At 34.3% G+C, this 16453-nt stretch overlaps 2 protein-coding genes across 3 annotated transcripts; one reads left to right on the forward strand and one right to left on the reverse strand.

The window, feature by feature from the left end:
• The first annotated feature begins 2194 nt into the window (after positions 1–2194).
• LOC145752865 (zinc finger and BTB domain-containing protein 41-like) lies at positions 2195–10381 on the forward strand. Of its 2 annotated transcripts, XM_082569224.1 has the most exons (8): positions 2195–2311; positions 7783–7872; positions 7961–8083; positions 8160–8260; positions 8769–8925; positions 9077–9319; positions 9833–9970; positions 10046–10381. In XM_082569224.1, exons 1-8 carry the CDS (start codon positions 2219–2221, stop codon positions 10133–10135), a joined length of 1035 nt encoding a protein of 344 aa, XP_082425350.1. In that variant the 5' UTR covers positions 2195–2218; the 3' UTR covers positions 10136–10381. The 2 variants fall into 2 exon arrangements, with proteins under 2 accessions (XP_082425350.1, XP_082425351.1); XM_082569225.1 differs by lacking the exon at positions 7961–8083.
• A 970-nt stretch (positions 10382–11351) lies between these two features.
• On the reverse strand, positions 11352–15380 carry LOC145753469 (uncharacterized). The gene is made up of 4 exons (XM_082569879.1): positions 15168–15380; positions 14422–15105; positions 13651–14259; positions 11352–13265 (listed from the first exon to the last, which is right to left on the reverse strand). Exons 1-4 carry the CDS (start codon positions 15378–15380, stop codon positions 11352–11354), a joined length of 3420 nt encoding a protein of 1139 aa, XP_082426005.1.
• Between the last annotated feature and the right edge of the window lie 1073 nt (positions 15381–16453).

The following is a 16453-nucleotide window of genomic DNA, read 5'->3' on the forward strand; positions in this document are numbered from 1 at the left end:
AATTTTTGTCGAATAAACCAAAATTAGACAGGTCACTTTGTAGAGATCATTAACAAAGTCTTTTTGAGAATAAACGTCCTAAAAACAACATTTTTTTTCAGAAATTTTTTTATTAACGCCCTCTCTACATCAGTTTTACTGAGTACTAAAAACAATGAGCCTTTTTTTTGTTAAATATTATTTTAGAAATTTAGTCCTGGAAGGAAATATCACTTTACGACCATGCATTAAGTAAAATAAGAACAAATGCCGTTTTATAGAGTATTTTGACGCAACTTTGTTACATTTTTGTCTAGCACTCAACTTCGGTCCTACTAAAATACGCCCGGGAGGCCCGGGCCGGGGTAGGTCCGGGAGGCCCGGGGTATGCACGGGAATCCCGGGGTGAGTCCAATAGCTTCGGTGGTATTTATTTAAGTCCCATTGTGTTTATATGGCTCGGGCTATTAATATAAGTCCAGATCGGTTTATACGAGTTTATATGAGTCCTGGGAGTGTTTAAATAAGGCCTGGGGTGTTTTATACGTGTTTTTATGTGGCCCAGGGTGTTAAAAAGTGGCGCGGGGTGTTTTATACAAGGCCCGGGGCGTTTTATCAAGTTTATATGAGGCCCGGGGTGTTTATATGAGGCCCGAAGTGTTTATGTGAGGCCCGAGGCGTTTTACCGAGTTTATATGAGGCCCGTGGTGTTTATATGAGGCCCGGGGTGTTTAAATAATGCCCGGGGTGCTTAAATAAGGCCAGGATCCCCGGGGTGTGTTACACGAGTTTTTATAAGGCCCGGGATATTTTATACGAATTTTTATGAGGCCCGGGGTGTTTTATACAAGTTTATATGAGGCCCAAGGTGTTGATATGGCGGACGGGGTTTTAATATAAGGCCCGGGGTGATTTAGATAAGTTTATATAAAGGCCCGCGTTTATATGAGGCTCTAGTTGTTGGTTTTAACATCGAAAAAAATTTCAATTTTCCACTTTTATTGAATTAAATTGACAATCGAATTTTTTTTGGTCAACAAACTTTATGCTTAAAATATATAGGCTATTAAAAGCAACAAATTACCATATTTTCAATATTGTATAAAAAAACCACAGAAAAAGAGTTAAACAATAGACCTGAAAAAACTATTTTAGCAAGATTGTCGTTTTTCCGTTGCGACAACATTTTTGTGTCGTTTTTTTTTTCTTCTAGTAACGTGTTCTGAATAAATCTCGCAATAATGCAAACCTTATATGGCACACTTTACATGTAAAAACTACAATTCTACTTTTAATTAGCTGATAATTTTATTACGTGATTTAGTGCTATACATGATTTATTTGTCCAATTTCAGAATTTGACTGTAAATTTGATTTGCAAGCCTTTAAGTTGTGCCAATAATATAAGCGATATATCACAGACATTTTGGAATCTTATTAAGATTTTTAAGTTTTTTTTACAAATAGTGCAATACTTTGTGTTATAGGATGTTCTTTTTTTATAAAGCAGGCCTCATATTAACACATCGGGCTTTATATAAAAACCCCGGGCCCCATATAAACACCCCGGGCCTCATATATACACCCAGGGCCTTATATAAACTTGTATAAAACACACCGGGCCTCATATAAACACCTCAGGCTTCATATAAACACCCCGGGCCTCATATAAGCACCCCGGGCCCCATATAAACACTCCGGGCCTCATATATACACCCAGGGCCTCATATAAACTTGTATAAAGCACCCGGGCCTCATTTAAACCTGTATAGAACACCTCGGGCCGCACATAAACACCCCTGTCCTTATTCAAACACCCGGGCCCCATATAAACTCGATAAAACGCCTCGGGCTTTGTATAAAAGACCCCGGGGCTTATTTTAACACCCCGGGCCTTATAAAAACACGTATAAATCACCATGGGCCTCATTTAATCACCCCGAGTCTCATAAAAACTTGTATAAAACACCTCGCTCCTTATTTAAACGCCCCCGGACCGCATAAAAACTCGTATAAACCGATCTGGATTTATATTAATAGCCCGGGCATTATATAAACACCCAGAGACTTAAATAAATACCACCGAAGCTCTTGGACTAACCCCTCGCCTTCAGCACATACCCCGGGCCCCCCGGGGCCTCCCGGGCGTATTTTAGTACGAGCCCTCAACTTGGTTACGTTTTTAATTTTTTTTGTGAACCACGTGTAACTTAATTTAGAGTTTCAAAACAATCAGACAATGGAATTCGTTTGTGATATTTGCGATAAAACTTTTATCAGACGTCAACATTTTAAATTACATTTTGCTAGAAATCACACTGATAAAAGCAAAGTAAGTTTTTTATGTAAAAGTTGTATCAAAACGCTTATTTGTCTTGTCTGCGTACTAAGAAAAATGGGCTGTTGGTAAAACCCGGATCCTTATGGATATTGCCGGATATTTTTTTATAGGCAATTACGCTTAAAATTAAATGTCCTGAATACTTTTAAACTGTTTATTATAGTAAAACTTTTCTATAATTTATGTTTTGGTACAAATTACTATATTAAAACCTGCAAAAAACATTTATTTTGGTAGGTCTATTAAAATATTTGCATCATGAATATTTTTGCATTGGTCTGTTGATTGTTACGTCGCAATATGTTTATCACGGATATTTTTTATATTGCCTACTATCTGACTATATAGTTTCAACTGTATCACGGATATTTTTATATTGGTTAAGGATATTTTTATATCAGTTAATATAAAGTTAAAACTGTATCATGGATATTTTTATATTGCCTACAATATAATTAAAACTGTTTCGCGGATAGTTTTATATTGCCTACTATATAGTTTAAACTGTATCACGGATATTTTTATATTGCGGTTAAGGATATTTTTATATCGGTTAATATAGCCTAGAGTTTAAACTGTATCACGATATTTTTATATTGCCTACTATATAGTTAAACTGTGCAGATATTTTTATATCGGTTAATATACAGTAAAACCTACTATTTTGTTAAGGATTTTTTGTTTGTTTTTAGTTTAAATAGATTAGGTGTTTTCGGTTTGCTTTTTGGCACCAAATTTAAAATGTAAATAAAGCTGGTATAAGCTGAATTTTTAAACTGTTCTAAATAATAAACTAAAGTTTTAAACTAGGGGTTATTAATAAACTAATGTTTATAGCTAGGGGTAATTAATAAACTATAGTTTGAATCCGGGGTTAAATATTGCTTTGTATTTTAAATCTTGGGCTGTATGTTAAAAATAATAATCTAAAAATTAACATTTATCTTAACAAACGGTTAAAACTTTTTAACTTTTGTACTTTTTGCCAAATTTTATTTTAAATACTGGTAAAACATGGTCTTGCATCAAAGGTATACGCTGGCTTTATGCCACAGACTTCCCGCAGTTAGGTAAAAAATTTCGCAGGCCGAAAGTTAGTTTTGCAGGCCAAAGCCCATGTTTTTAATTCGTTTTAAAATTTCGTTTTTGAGACAGAATTAAAAAAAAAATTCTAAAAAATAACATGTTTATTCATCGCATCAAATGATTAATATTTTTTTATGAATTGTATAGTCAATGGAGGTAATTATTGGACAGTTAAAATTTGGAGGTAATTAGTGGACACCATTTCAAATTTTTTTAGGGTTAACCCTTTTTACCTATAATTTGCCTTAATCTTGTCTATATCAAAAGGTTTAAATAAATGTCACTTTTTTTAATCTAAATTGCCTGAAAACAAAATACGCGCTTTTGAAATTTCAAAACAGAAATTTCCAAAAACAAACAGTCTATACTAAATGCATCCAATTTTTACCTCCATCCTATTATTGTAAATGGGGTTATTATTGGACGCTTATGAATACATTTTATTTGGTTTTAAATGCCCAAAAATAGGCCTTGTAGTTAATTTTAATTACAGTTATTATAAATACATAAACATATTTTAACCTCTTTGATTTTTTCAATAAAGTGTATTAATAATTTAGAGTTGAAATAAATTAAAAATAAAAATGCCAAGAAAATATATACCCCTCCCCAATAGGCTTAGAAAAAGGTGCAATGCAGGAAGTATTAAAAGAACCCAAAGGCACAAGTGTTAGAAATTTATCCAAAGAATATGACATACCAAAATCAACAGTTCAATTGTATTTTAGTAATGAAGGTACAGATTCCCCAGAACATGGTGTAAAGCCTGTATTTAACACGATTCAATGAAAACAATTAAAAGAGTGTATAGAAGATTGTGCGTCTGCTAAATTTGCTTTAACTTTAAGTTTAGTTTGCAGGTATATCTTTTGGATAATTGTAGACTAAGCTCTTTGTAGACAGTTCTTTAAAAAAAGGAAATCTTAACTAGGGTAAAGTAACTAAGCAGTTTCTTAAAGATTCTGATAGTCCTACAAAAAGTTTGCGCCTGAAGCCTAAAATTATCCAAAAGATCCCTTTTATTGCAAAGATTTTTTAAGAATGTGGCAATTGTTAACACTGTCCAATAAGAAAAAATACTATTTAAATCTCCATCTATACATGTTTGCCTAAAATTCTAGATTAAAAATGTCCAATAATTACCCACACAAATGGAGTAATTAATGGGAGGTAAAAAAATGTCGTTCAATAATTACCTCCATTGACTATACTGTTTATGGCAGCAGAAGCAAAAGCACTGTCTTTGTATAAATTTAAAGGGGGCGTATCATTTATGATGTCATATGATGTCATCAAACAGCGTATTAATAAAAAAATAAAAATAAAGATTTAAAAGTTTGTCATGATTTTGCAAATTATTTTAAAAAACACGAACCACGCAAAACAAAAATAAGCTTATAGTATTGTAACAATCAAGTCTGATTGTCTTTCGTAAGAAAAGCCGTATTATAATTTATAGTTTATTATTGCGGAAAGATACACATACAACCGTTCACAAGCTTGTACCACGAATACTAAAAACAAATACATCCGAAACAGTTAAACTAATACATCACGTGATTAAGCCACGTGATAGAGATAAGGAGTAACAGATTGGCAATAGGTGTAAACACGTGATCTGCAGAATAGATAGGACTTTGGCGTAAACAACAAGATGGCGGATACGTTACAGTATGAAATCCAAAATTGAATATTTTTTTCTCCCCTACTTAAATTTTCTATGATCCAAAACAACGCTCATGTTTGTTGTTGAAGGTACTGCATAATTACCTCTGTTAGACCTTGGATTTGGTCAGTTTGTGTTTTAAATCAGGCAGTTGTGTTCGGATATTTGTATGAAAAAACTCCGCTGCAAGCATTTGCTTTTTTCGATTTGCATAATTGTGTGCAAGTTTATTATTCTTTTGGTGTTTGTAATCGCTTGTAGAAGGTTTTAACAATTTTTTAAAAATAATTAACAATAACACACATTAATATAACAATGGTTGTTGCCAAATTTTATGTAATGTGTAAGCATAAAAACAAACTACGTTTTTTTACGATTTAATGTTTCGTCGTTGTATTAAAGTTTTTGTTTTTTTTCAAGTAGGGAAAGGCCCTTTTAGGCATAAAAACATGGGTGCAATGCCCCTTTGTATTCGCAAAGTAGGCGCTTCTGAACAAAAGTGAATGTGGTATGATAGGGCATACTTTGCAAAATAGTGTTGTTTTTTTAAAAAATATTTTAAAAAATTAATCAGAATGTAACTATTTTTTGCTACATAATAAGAAATGTTGGTAGCCTATTTATTTCCAATGTCGACTTTTTGGATTGATGTCACAAAATTCATAAAAAATACTTTAAAGAAGTGCAAAAGAAAGTAAAAAAACAACGCAAATTTTGATTCGTTATAATATTATATATATAACTTAAAAAAAGTTTAGTGCCAAATGCTATCTTTTTAACTTGATATAAAGAATCGGTCGGTATAATACCTGTTAATAGTAACGTTTTGGCAGTAAGACTTTGATGTTGTCCAAGTGAGCAAACAGTCCAATTATACCACCAAAAATAAGTCACCGAAATAAGTCTTGATTAACAGAAAAATCCGTTGTATGGAAAATAAAAATAAACAGGCCGCTTCAAAGTTCATTAATATAACTAAATTGTTGAATTTTAACACACAAATTTTAAAAGTTGACACAGGAAAAAATATCAACATTATTATTTTTAAATAATAATGAGTCCAAAAATATATAAATTTATGTTTTATTTGCTTTAAAAATTACCTTAATTTAAAAATTTTTTTCTCAAAATACTATTATTCAAATATTTCACTTTTTAAGTTTAGGTGTGTAAATAAAAAAGTTAACACAGTAACTATTAAAAAAAAATTGCTGTTTGCTTATTTTACTTAAAAAAATCGACTAACAAAAATAAATTTATTAGAACAAATGTGGGGCCAAAGAACTTGCAATTTTAAATATACATATTTAATCGATAGCAACAGATGTGTTGCTTTTGAATATCGTCAAAAATCTCAACATTTTATTAAATACTTCAATTCAAATGAAGTCCCCCTTGTACCCTTGCTCACTAAATTTAGCCAACATGATAATAATTTAATAAGACTTTGTGCATGTTGGTTCTTTAGAACCTTGTTTTTTCTGTTTAATAACTGTTTATCGGAAAAGTGGTTATCCTAATTAAAACTTTTTTTATTGCTGGTTTTGCGTTAACAGAACTCTTCCTTTTTCTTGGTAATAACTGTTTTACTATCCAAAATGTTCTGCATAAACACATTGAATATGTATATGCTTGCTTAAAATAATTTTTGCTAAAATATATACCAGGTATGTGCTGAGTCATGTTCTGAGTCGGAGTAGTCGATCCAAGTATTGCCAAATCTTAAGCATATACTTTTGAATGCTGAATCTAGAGCATATACTTTTAAATGCTGAATCTTGAGCGTATACTTATAAATGCTGAGTCTTGAGCATATACTTTTGAATGCTGAATCTTGAGCAAATACTTTTACATGCTGAATCTTGAGCACATACTTTTAAATGCTTTATTTTAAGCATATATTTTTAAATGCTTTATCTTAAGCATATACTGATAAATGCTGAGTCTTAAGCATATACTTTTGAATTCTGAATCTTGAGCATATACTGATAAATGCCGAGTCTTGAGCGTATACTGATAAATGCTGAATCTTGAGCGTATACTTTTAATTCTAAATCTTGAGCAAATACTTTTGAATGCTGAATCTTGAGTGTATACTTTTAATTGCTAAATCTTGAGCATAAACTTTTGAATGCTAAATCTTGAGCATATACTTTTAATTGCTAAATCTTGAGCAAATACTTTTGAATGCTGAATCTTGAGTGTATACTTTTAATTGCTAAATCTTGAGCATAAACTTTTGAATGCTGAATCTTGAGCGTATACTTTTAATTGCTAAATCTTGAGCAAATACTTTTGAATGCTGAATCTTGAGTGTATTTCTTGAATTTATTTTTGTACATAATTCTTGCCCGATTTTTTTCGCCTAATTGATTTGGTACAGTCTGCTGACACTCACTGTTAAATTTCAATCGGAAAATACATTCTTTGTGCTTAACCTGAAATGTTATTCAGAATAATGCTTAATTGTATTTGGATGCTGTACAAGCTTTACTTAAAAATCAAAAAAATAATCTTTAAAATTTCTAATATGCAGTAATCAGGTAGACCTAAAATAATTTCAATTTATTGAAAAGTTTTAATTTATATTTGTCTACAATCTTGTCACTGTATTTTTTATCTGTTAATAATTTTTCATAATAAAATTAACTACAACATCTATTTTTTAATTGTTTTATTTCAATATTAATTATATAAATAAATTTTACAGTGGGAACATCAATGCACAACTTGTAAAAAGACATTTGCTGCCAGGGAAATTTTGGAGCGTCATAAATTAAATCATAATAAAACTTTTCAAGTAAATTTATTTTATACATTTATCCTCAATGTCGGAAGGTTAACTTAACATAGTTTAAAAACTTGACTTTAGGCGATTTTTGCTTTAGCAGGACGTCATACCAGTTATAGGACTTTACTTAGGGCGCTGCCGCGTAAGAGCAGTGGGGATCAGACCCAAACCTTCATATAGTGAAGCCAAATGTTCTAACTTTAACATGCCATTTGAACAAGTGAATTTTTCGATTAAAAACTAATTTACCTTGATGTGTTTAACATTTATTTATTTTTTATTTTCTAAAATTTTAGTTAAATTGTGGATTTCAAGGATGTTCAAAAGTATTTCATAGTTCTTCAGCTTTAAACAAACATCGGAGAACTGTTCATATTATATCAAACAAACCAACAAAGTAAAACCTTTAGCTTTTTATATTTTTGTGTAACCTTTTTGAATTACTTGTTAATGGAAATTTTGCAATTTTTTTTATTTTAAAAGCGACATGGTGTATTGGCTAGAACACTTGACTTTACAACATGGGTGATTGGTTTAATTGCTATTTCTTTTATTTTTAGTTGCCCTAAGCTAAGGCAACCAATTGGCAGCTTAATTATTGGGCAATAAGAATTATCATTAGCCAAATCTGCTAATAGCAACTTAGGACTGGTTTGAGGTGACATAAGTTTCTCTTTTCTTTAAATATTGATGGGGGCAACTTAATTAAGATACCTAACAATAAACCTTATAAAAGTAGCCAATCATGTAAAGATTAGTGCTAGCCATAATAGCTGTAAAGTAACAACATTAAAATAGATATAATTTAATATGGTTAAAATTAAACCCATGCTTCCGAATTGAATTATAACATAAAATTTGACTTCTTCCAGAATTTTTATCATTAGTGTATTTATTTTTTTCAGACAGTATGAATGTGAAGTAATAGGTTGCAGTGCCTCATTTAATAAACATCATATCCTCAAACAACATAGTTTTATTCACACTGGTATTCCACCATTTAAATGTGAAAAATGTGACAAAAGATTTAAGACAGCAACTCATAAAACCAGGCATGAAAAGGTAACAAAAGTGAATTATTTTTCAGAAAAAAATTTAAAAAAGTAGTGTAAATGCGAAAGATTTAAATGCCATCACTCATCTAGGTTTCTTTTTTAAAATTAATTTGCAATAACAAACATTTTTAAGATGTAAACTTTATACATTGTTTAAGGTCCATGATGGTTACCCTTGTTTTAAGTGTTCAATTATTCTCAAAACTTGGTCAAAATTGCGTGAACATATGGTCACAGACCATACCAAGATACATAAATGTCTACAATGTGACAAAATTTTTCCTATGGAGTGTAGGTTAAAAGAACATATGCTGGTACATAAAAGTATAAGAAAAGTGTTCAAATGTAAGGATTGCAATGTTACCTTCGTAAAAAAAGGAAATTTTAAAGTTCATGTAAAGGTGGGTTGGAAAGTTGTCATTATGTAAACTCCAAAAAAATGTACAGATGTGCAAAACCCAAAAAATGTGGAATGTGATACTTTGTTTAAACTTAAGTATTCAAAATTCATAACAATGTCAAAAAGATTTTAAATTTGTTTTGATATCTTAAGCTTTTCTTTATCCCCAATGGGATATCTGACTTAACAACGGGATTAAGTTTTCCTTATAATTGGCAAGGGATATAAATAAGCATAACTAGGCTCGTTATCTTTAAAAACAAACTTTTACTGCCCATATGTGGTTTAATAAAACATAATAAAGACAGACAGCATAAAAGTAACGTTTCTTACTGGTTATATTTTACGGTTCTTGCTAATTTTCTCCACTTTACAGTTTTTGATAATTTTTTCCCTACCTTACAAACCCTAATAATACTTTACAAACCTTCTTATTTTACTGGCTTAAATTTTTCCCAGAACCGTAATGTAGGCTTATAAGTGATTAAAAATTATTTATCATTTTTAATTACAGACCGTTCATCTTGGAGAAAAGTCTTATAACTGCTGCCAATGCAATAAAAATTTTGCATATCAATGCAGTTTGCAAAAACATAAAGAAACCCATAACAATAATACAAAAACTCAGCCATCTACATCTAAAAAATTGAGGGTACGATTTTTTCTAATTATATATTTAGGTTTAAAACAAAGTCTTGATTTTTATTTAACAAAATTTTGTTTATAGAAACAACGTAAGGACAAATTAAGTTTAATTTCAAGAATAACTGGATTTGATCCGAACAAATCAATAATTTCATTAGCGACACTTTCTTAATTTTGTTGAAGTTTTGTTAAAGGCAACTTATTTAAGATTTTGTCGTCAAAGCTAAATTGTTAACTTTCTTTAGGTTAAAAACCTTTTTTAAATTGATTTTGTTTCATAAACAGTGTAACTAAAATGTAAATACAATAAACATAACATTTCAATGTATTTGTGGTTAAAGCAGTCTTTTTCGTCGGTTGTAACTTATTTTTTGACTTATCATGTCGCTGCAATTTATTTTTACTATTTTGTGTAAGATCGTCGTACCAAACCACGAAATATTTTTAAAAAAGTTAACAAAATATAAGTTAATAGTCAAATATAGGTGTGAACTTTATATTTTCGTCTTATGCAGTATATAAGTGAAGTCACAAATTGTAAACTTTGTATTTTCTTAATATACGCAATATAAGTTGTAGGGTTTGTCTAACTTTACCCCACGTGACCAACAATAGGTTGATCGGAGAATAAAATACGCCCCTTGATCACAGATTGATCTCAGTTAATATAAAAATAATACCGATAATGGGCCCAGAATTGCAACTGTCTAACTCGACTGATACAACAATTGAAATACTCCACAATGTATTCAATATTCAGTACACAAGAAAAACAATTAACAAAAAACAATACTGGCTTAACACTTACAAATCAATATTACTTTTAACAAAAACTAACTAAAGACCATTTATGAATTGTTAGAACAGGGCGAATCGTATTCTAAATATATGACGTACTAAAAGTAGAATTCCAAAATTATTCCAAGTTACGATACAAATAAAGACAAAAAAGGCGAAACACAAATCACGTGACTAAGAACGCTGGAAAAAAGGGAAAAACTTGAAATGACCAGGCGATAAAGCGATCCAAAAAGAAGCGCACAATAGCGGCTAATGGTGTCCAACCGAGTGTGAAATTGTATTTAAAATTAATAAGAAAATATAAATCAGTTTTCATATAAATGGACTTAACATTCCGGCCCCAAATGACCGAGTACACAACAAAATATACGAAGTCATTTCACAATAAACAAAGTACATTATATCAAAAACGAAACCAATATACACTGTAAGTGAGATAATCGTCAAAAAAGAAAACATTACATTATAATAATATACGATAATCGTACACATCAAAGGGTAAGAAAATACGAAAGTTCACACAAGTGACATGAGGTGAAATGATAACGATACATTCAATAATGAATAAAAGAAAAACGCGTTTTAAGTTATTGCTGCGCTTCGAGAAGGCACAGCTTTCTAATATCCCGCCAAAGGACCGTTGTGGCGGTTTTTACACGCACGCGTCGTACAAGTCCGTTACAGTCACTTTCACATTGTTCTATAATTCCCTTCGGCCAGTATCCTCTTTTATTTGTGTCATCCACAATCAACACTACGTCACCAACAGCAAAATTTCTCACGGGCCGAAGCCATTTTTGTCGCAATTGTAAAAGCGGCAAATATTCTTTTAGCCATCGCGTCCAGAATTGATCGACGGCTAGTTGGGTCAGGCGCCATGACTTTTTATAACCATCCGCTTTTATAAATTCTCCAGGGGGCAATGACATATCGATTGCTCCTTTTAAAACCATACTTGGAGAAAGCGTTTCCAAGTCTCGCGGATCATCACTGATAGGGGTTAAAGGTCTGTTATTCAAGATCCTTTCAACTTCAGTGAGCAACGTCATGAGACCGTAGTCGTCAAGAATTCGTTCACCGGTGATTGAACGTATAATTTTTCGAACTGTTCTTATTATACGCTCCCATACTCCGCCTTGATGGCTTGCAGCAGGGGGATTAAATCTCCAATCTATTTCATTCTGCAACATAGCATCATGCATTTGTTTTTTATTCCATTTCCTTATACCCATACGCAATTCACGTTCGGCACCGACGAAATTAGTGCCGTTGTCACTAAAAATTTGTTTCGGTGTTGGCCTTCTTGAAATGAACCTTCTGTATGCATCTATAAAGGCACTTGTTTCAAGCGACTGTGCAACCTCAATATGGACTGCTCTGGTGGCCATACAGGTAAAAACACAAGCATATCGCTTAACTTGGCTCCGTCCCAGCTTGACAGGTATGGGGCCCATATAATCGACACCAACACAGGTGAATGGTGGCCTGTTGGCAGTAACCCTTAATGAGGGTAATGCGGCCATCATTTGTTCACCGATTTTCGCGTTCCATCGTCTACATTGTCTGCAGTTTCGTAGTACCTTTCGAACAGCTGCCTGGCCACGCAAAATCCAAAAACTTTCCCGGATAGAGGCTACCACATGCAAGGTTCCGGAATGACCTTGACGTATGTGATGAGATGAAATAATGAGGGCAGTGACAGGGTGGTTTGAAGGCAAGATCATTTGATGCTTTGCATTCCTATCAACCAAAGACTTTTGTAATCTTCCTCCAACATAGATTACATTATTGACCAAAATGGGTGACAACTTTTGCAACGAGCTGAGAACTTTTGAATTGCGAAGTTCTCCTTTACTCATTACTACAGGCGACTGAAAGTTCTCATGGTTAGAAAGCAACTTAATAACCTCGGGAAAAACGTCGTGCTGAACAGCATGTACAATAGCGGTAGTGGCAGCATCTATCTCCTGACGACTAAGAAAATTGGTGTTAAACGAAGTTGAACTTGCTGCTAAATTTCGAGTTTCAGCCTTCCACCTCAGGTATTGCTTATAACGAAGAAGCCATGCCACGCAGCGTTGTGATCGGGAAAAAGATGAATAGCGAGAAAAAAGGCGCTCGATGCCAGTGCTGCTAATTTCTTTTGTGAAATTGCACTTTGCTGGTTCTTGTTTCAACTCAGGATCGTCGTTGGCAAGCGGTGGTAAAACTTGTGGGCGAGCGGGCCATTCATTAACAACTTGACCCAAAAACTGCGGGCCATTAAACCAAATTTCGGCCTTATCTACTTTGTCTGGCATAAGACCTCGAGTTGCTATGTCAGCCGGGTTACGTTTGGTGTCAACGTGTCTCCATTGACACGGCTTAGAAAGACCGTGAATAAATTCCAATCTATTGGCAACGAAAGTGTGGAATCGTGTTGATGTATTAAGAATGTATTGAAGCACCGTCGTCGAATCCGTCCAGTAGAAAATGTCGCCCAGCTTATACTCAAGCTCTTGCTGAATTAGCGTGCTTAAGTCTCGGCGTGCTTACAGGTTTCAAAGGTGAAACGCGAGACTTGCCCATAACAAAAGAACATAAAATCACATCATGCAAATCAACAACACGAAGATAACTAACGGCTCCATAGCCAATACTGCTTGCATCACAAAACGTGTGCAGCTGAATACTTTTTAACATGCTTAAACAAGACTTAAGGCATCTGGGAACGCTTATACGCTCCAAAAGGGTTAGATTACGTAACCATGCATTCCATTTAGTGATATGACTGTTGGGTAACAGATCGTCCCAACCTACTTGTGAATTGCATGCTTCCTGCAGTAATTTACGTGCAGGTAAAATGAATGGTTGGCCAAAGCCCAATGGGTCATAGACCTGACTTACCATAGAAAGAATTCCACGTCTAGTGGAAGGTTTTAATTGAACGTTTACCTTCGCCTTAAAACAATCAAGGGCGGTGTCCCAATAAACACCTAACGCACGTTCAGTTGGCAACTCATGTAAATCAAGATTTAACGTTGACGATGCCAACTCTGCAGAAGGAACAGAAGCAAGTATAGTTTTGTCATTACTAATAAACTTAGTTAAATGGAAGCCGCCGCTTTTAAGAAGCGGTTGAATATCACGTAACAAATGCGAGGCTTCATTTACACTACTACACGATTTTAACATATCATCAACATAAAAATTTTGCCTTACAGTACTCAGGGTTTGTTCGTTCGCACCGGTCAGGTTGTCGTCAGCTGTCTTACGTAATGCAAATGCAGCGCAACTCGGCGATGACGTCGCGCCAAAAATATGAACGTTCATGCGGTAATCAACCGGAGTTCGCGACAGGTCGCTTTCTGGCCACCACAAGAACCTAAAGGCATCCCGATCATTGGGATCAACGAACACCTGGTGAAACATGCCCTTTATATCTGCAACTAAAGCGATTTTTTCCTGGCGAAAGCGCAAAAGTACGCCAACCAGATTATTAGTTAAATCAGGCCCCTGTAACAAATAGTCATTAAGAGATAGGCCTAAATGTTTGGCAGCACAATCAAAAACAATACGAAATTTAGGCCCTGTAAAATGGTGAGGTATATAATATTTAAAGTTACTTAAATTCCTAATTTCACCATCTAAAATCGTTGTGGCATGGCCACTATTTACATATTCAGTAACCTTATCCCTATACCTGGAAAAAAGTTCAGGGTTAGCTTGCAATTTCTTCTTTAAGTACTGAAGCCTTCGTTCAGCCATTTTCCGATTATTCGACGGTCTTGCAAGATCGTCCTTCCACGGTAATCCAATTTGGTAATGACCGTCAACCTTTTCAACGGTCGATTTTATTATTCCCAAAGCCCTTTTATCCTTTATTGAGGCCTCATGGCGTTGAACGTCGTTTAAATCCTTAAAGTCTTGATTAAACGAGTTGACCAATATTCTACAAGAAGCGTCAATGCCATCTAGGCTATGTAGAAAATTGATTTTTCGTGCATTGTTATCTGACCTATTAGAGTAGTCAGAACCAAATAATGTCCAGCCAAGCGCTGTATGCAGGCCAAATGGCTGACCAGGTTTACCCACACGTTGCTCCTTTAACCTAAAGGCTTCATGTACATTGTTACCAAGAAGCAATTCAATTTTTGCGTTCTTAAGTCTCGGAAACGTGAGATCATTAAGATGCGCGTAGCGGTTTGCTACATCCTTAATGGGTATACTTTCACTTACATCAACCAGGTCGTTTAAAACAATAAGCTCGTCTACATTAAATGACTCGATTTCATTAATGCCTTGAATATGCATACCTCCAACAATGGTATCATATTCGGTAAGTGAATTCGCTGTAAATAGCTGTACATGGCGGTCGATTTTGTTAAGCCCCAATTGATTGGCTAACATTTTAGTACACATACTTGTGTCGGAACCGCGTTCTCATTATTTGTAGGTGCGTTTAAGTTTTCATTCGGTTGTGGTTTGTTGTAATGAAGCAAAGTGTGATGTTTTTTGCTACATGTTTTGCAGGCCATTGTTGTCGGACAATTGTTATTCATGTGGCCTTCTCTTAAGCAATTGAAACACAACCTTTTATTTTTCACGAAATTATATCGATCGATCGACGTTTTCATTTTAGAGATTTCGCAACGCCACAGCTGGTGTCCATTCCTACACAAAGGACAGCATACAAATGATAATGGCGCCGAACTTTTCTCCTTCACGTTAAAGCTCTTGCTGGCAGGCCGATTTGATTTCGATTGAAATCGCCTCCCTTTCATGTCGGAAAATTTTTTATCGCATTGCTCAAAATGAATGCGCTGGTAGTAATGCCTTGATAATCGGGCCAACTCCCTTACGAACTGTAACAAATCATCGAAGGTTGTTTTCCGACCGGTTCTTTCTTTATCTTTTGAAATTTTTATAAAATCACGCCGCACTTGTTCGGGCAATCGTCGATAGATTTTGCTTATTGTCTCACGGCTGTTTAATTCGGACTCATAGCCTCCCGCATTTAAGGTACAGCTGCAGTAGTACATGCTGTCTGCCAATTTATTCCAAGCATCGGAATCTGACTCAGAAATGGGAGGCCCAATTAGTATGGTTTCCATTGCCGCCTCCATGATAAGATCACTGGCTGACTGGCACGAAACTTTTCATCAAGTCGTGATCTCGCTTCTCTGTAAGCCTCTGTTCGGTTACGAATAACTTTGCAACCTTTAATTGCCTCAAACGCCTCGCCAGTGCAATACTTCAACAAAAACTGCAATTTGGCGCCGTCATCCGATATTTTACAATCTATAAATTCATCAAACTGCATGATGAAAGAATCATATTCTAAAATGTCGCCATTAAAATTGTCAATCGTAATTCTTGGCAAGGTGGTGTCTTGCGCTAAGTAGCTTGGCAAATATTGGCTACGGGGCACACTTTGCTGGGTTTCTTTGACAATAGGCGTGGAATCATACACCGGCCCCGTTTGGGTAACTAAGATAGGGGTCGGGTCACTCCGTTTGGGTGATAAGCTGTTAATGGTTTGATCAATCCCCAAAGCAGCTGGTGAAGCGAATTGTCGAAGCGAAATTGATGGCCTTTCTACGAATCTGTCAGACCCAAAAACGCTACCCTCTAACTCGGCTTCGGCTTCAAGAACTTTGGATTGAGCCCTGGTTACTTCCTTTTCAAGCTCAATTTGTGCGCCCATGCT

This window comes from Corella eumyota, chromosome 5 (assembly GCF_963082875.1).
Source record: "Corella eumyota chromosome 5, kaCorEumy4.1, whole genome shotgun sequence".
Taxonomy (NCBI): Eukaryota; Metazoa; Chordata; class Ascidiacea; order Phlebobranchia; family Corellidae; genus Corella; species Corella eumyota.

What these genes read in the sequence shown, in the direction of transcription:
- LOC145752865 (XM_082569224.1), top strand. Translation starts at nt 2,219, where the DNA reads ATGGAATTCGTTTGTGATATTTGCGATAAAACTTTTATCAGACGTCAA. An exon ending in ATAAAACCAGGCATGAAAAG is followed by an intron (nt 8,926 to 9,076) that starts GTAACAAAAGTG and finishes ACATTGTTTAAG; the next exon opens with GTCCATGATGGTTACCCTTG. An exon ending in ATTTTAAAGTTCATGTAAAG is followed by an intron (nt 9,320 to 9,832) that starts GTGGGTTGGAAA and finishes TTTTAATTACAG; the next exon opens with ACCGTTCATCTTGGAGAAAA.
- LOC145753469 (XM_082569879.1), bottom strand. Translation starts at nt 15,380, where the DNA reads ATGAAAACGTCGATCGATCGATATAATTTCGTGAAAAATAAAAGGTTG. An exon ending in AGAACGCGGTTCCGACACAA is followed by an intron (nt 15,106 to 15,167) that starts GTATGTGTACTA and finishes CGCCATGTACAG; the next exon opens with CTATTTACAGCGAATTCACT. An exon ending in GACGTGGAATTCTTTCTATG is followed by an intron (nt 13,266 to 13,650) that starts GTAAGTCAGGTC and finishes ACGCTAATTCAG; the next exon opens with CAAGAGCTTGAGTATAAGCT.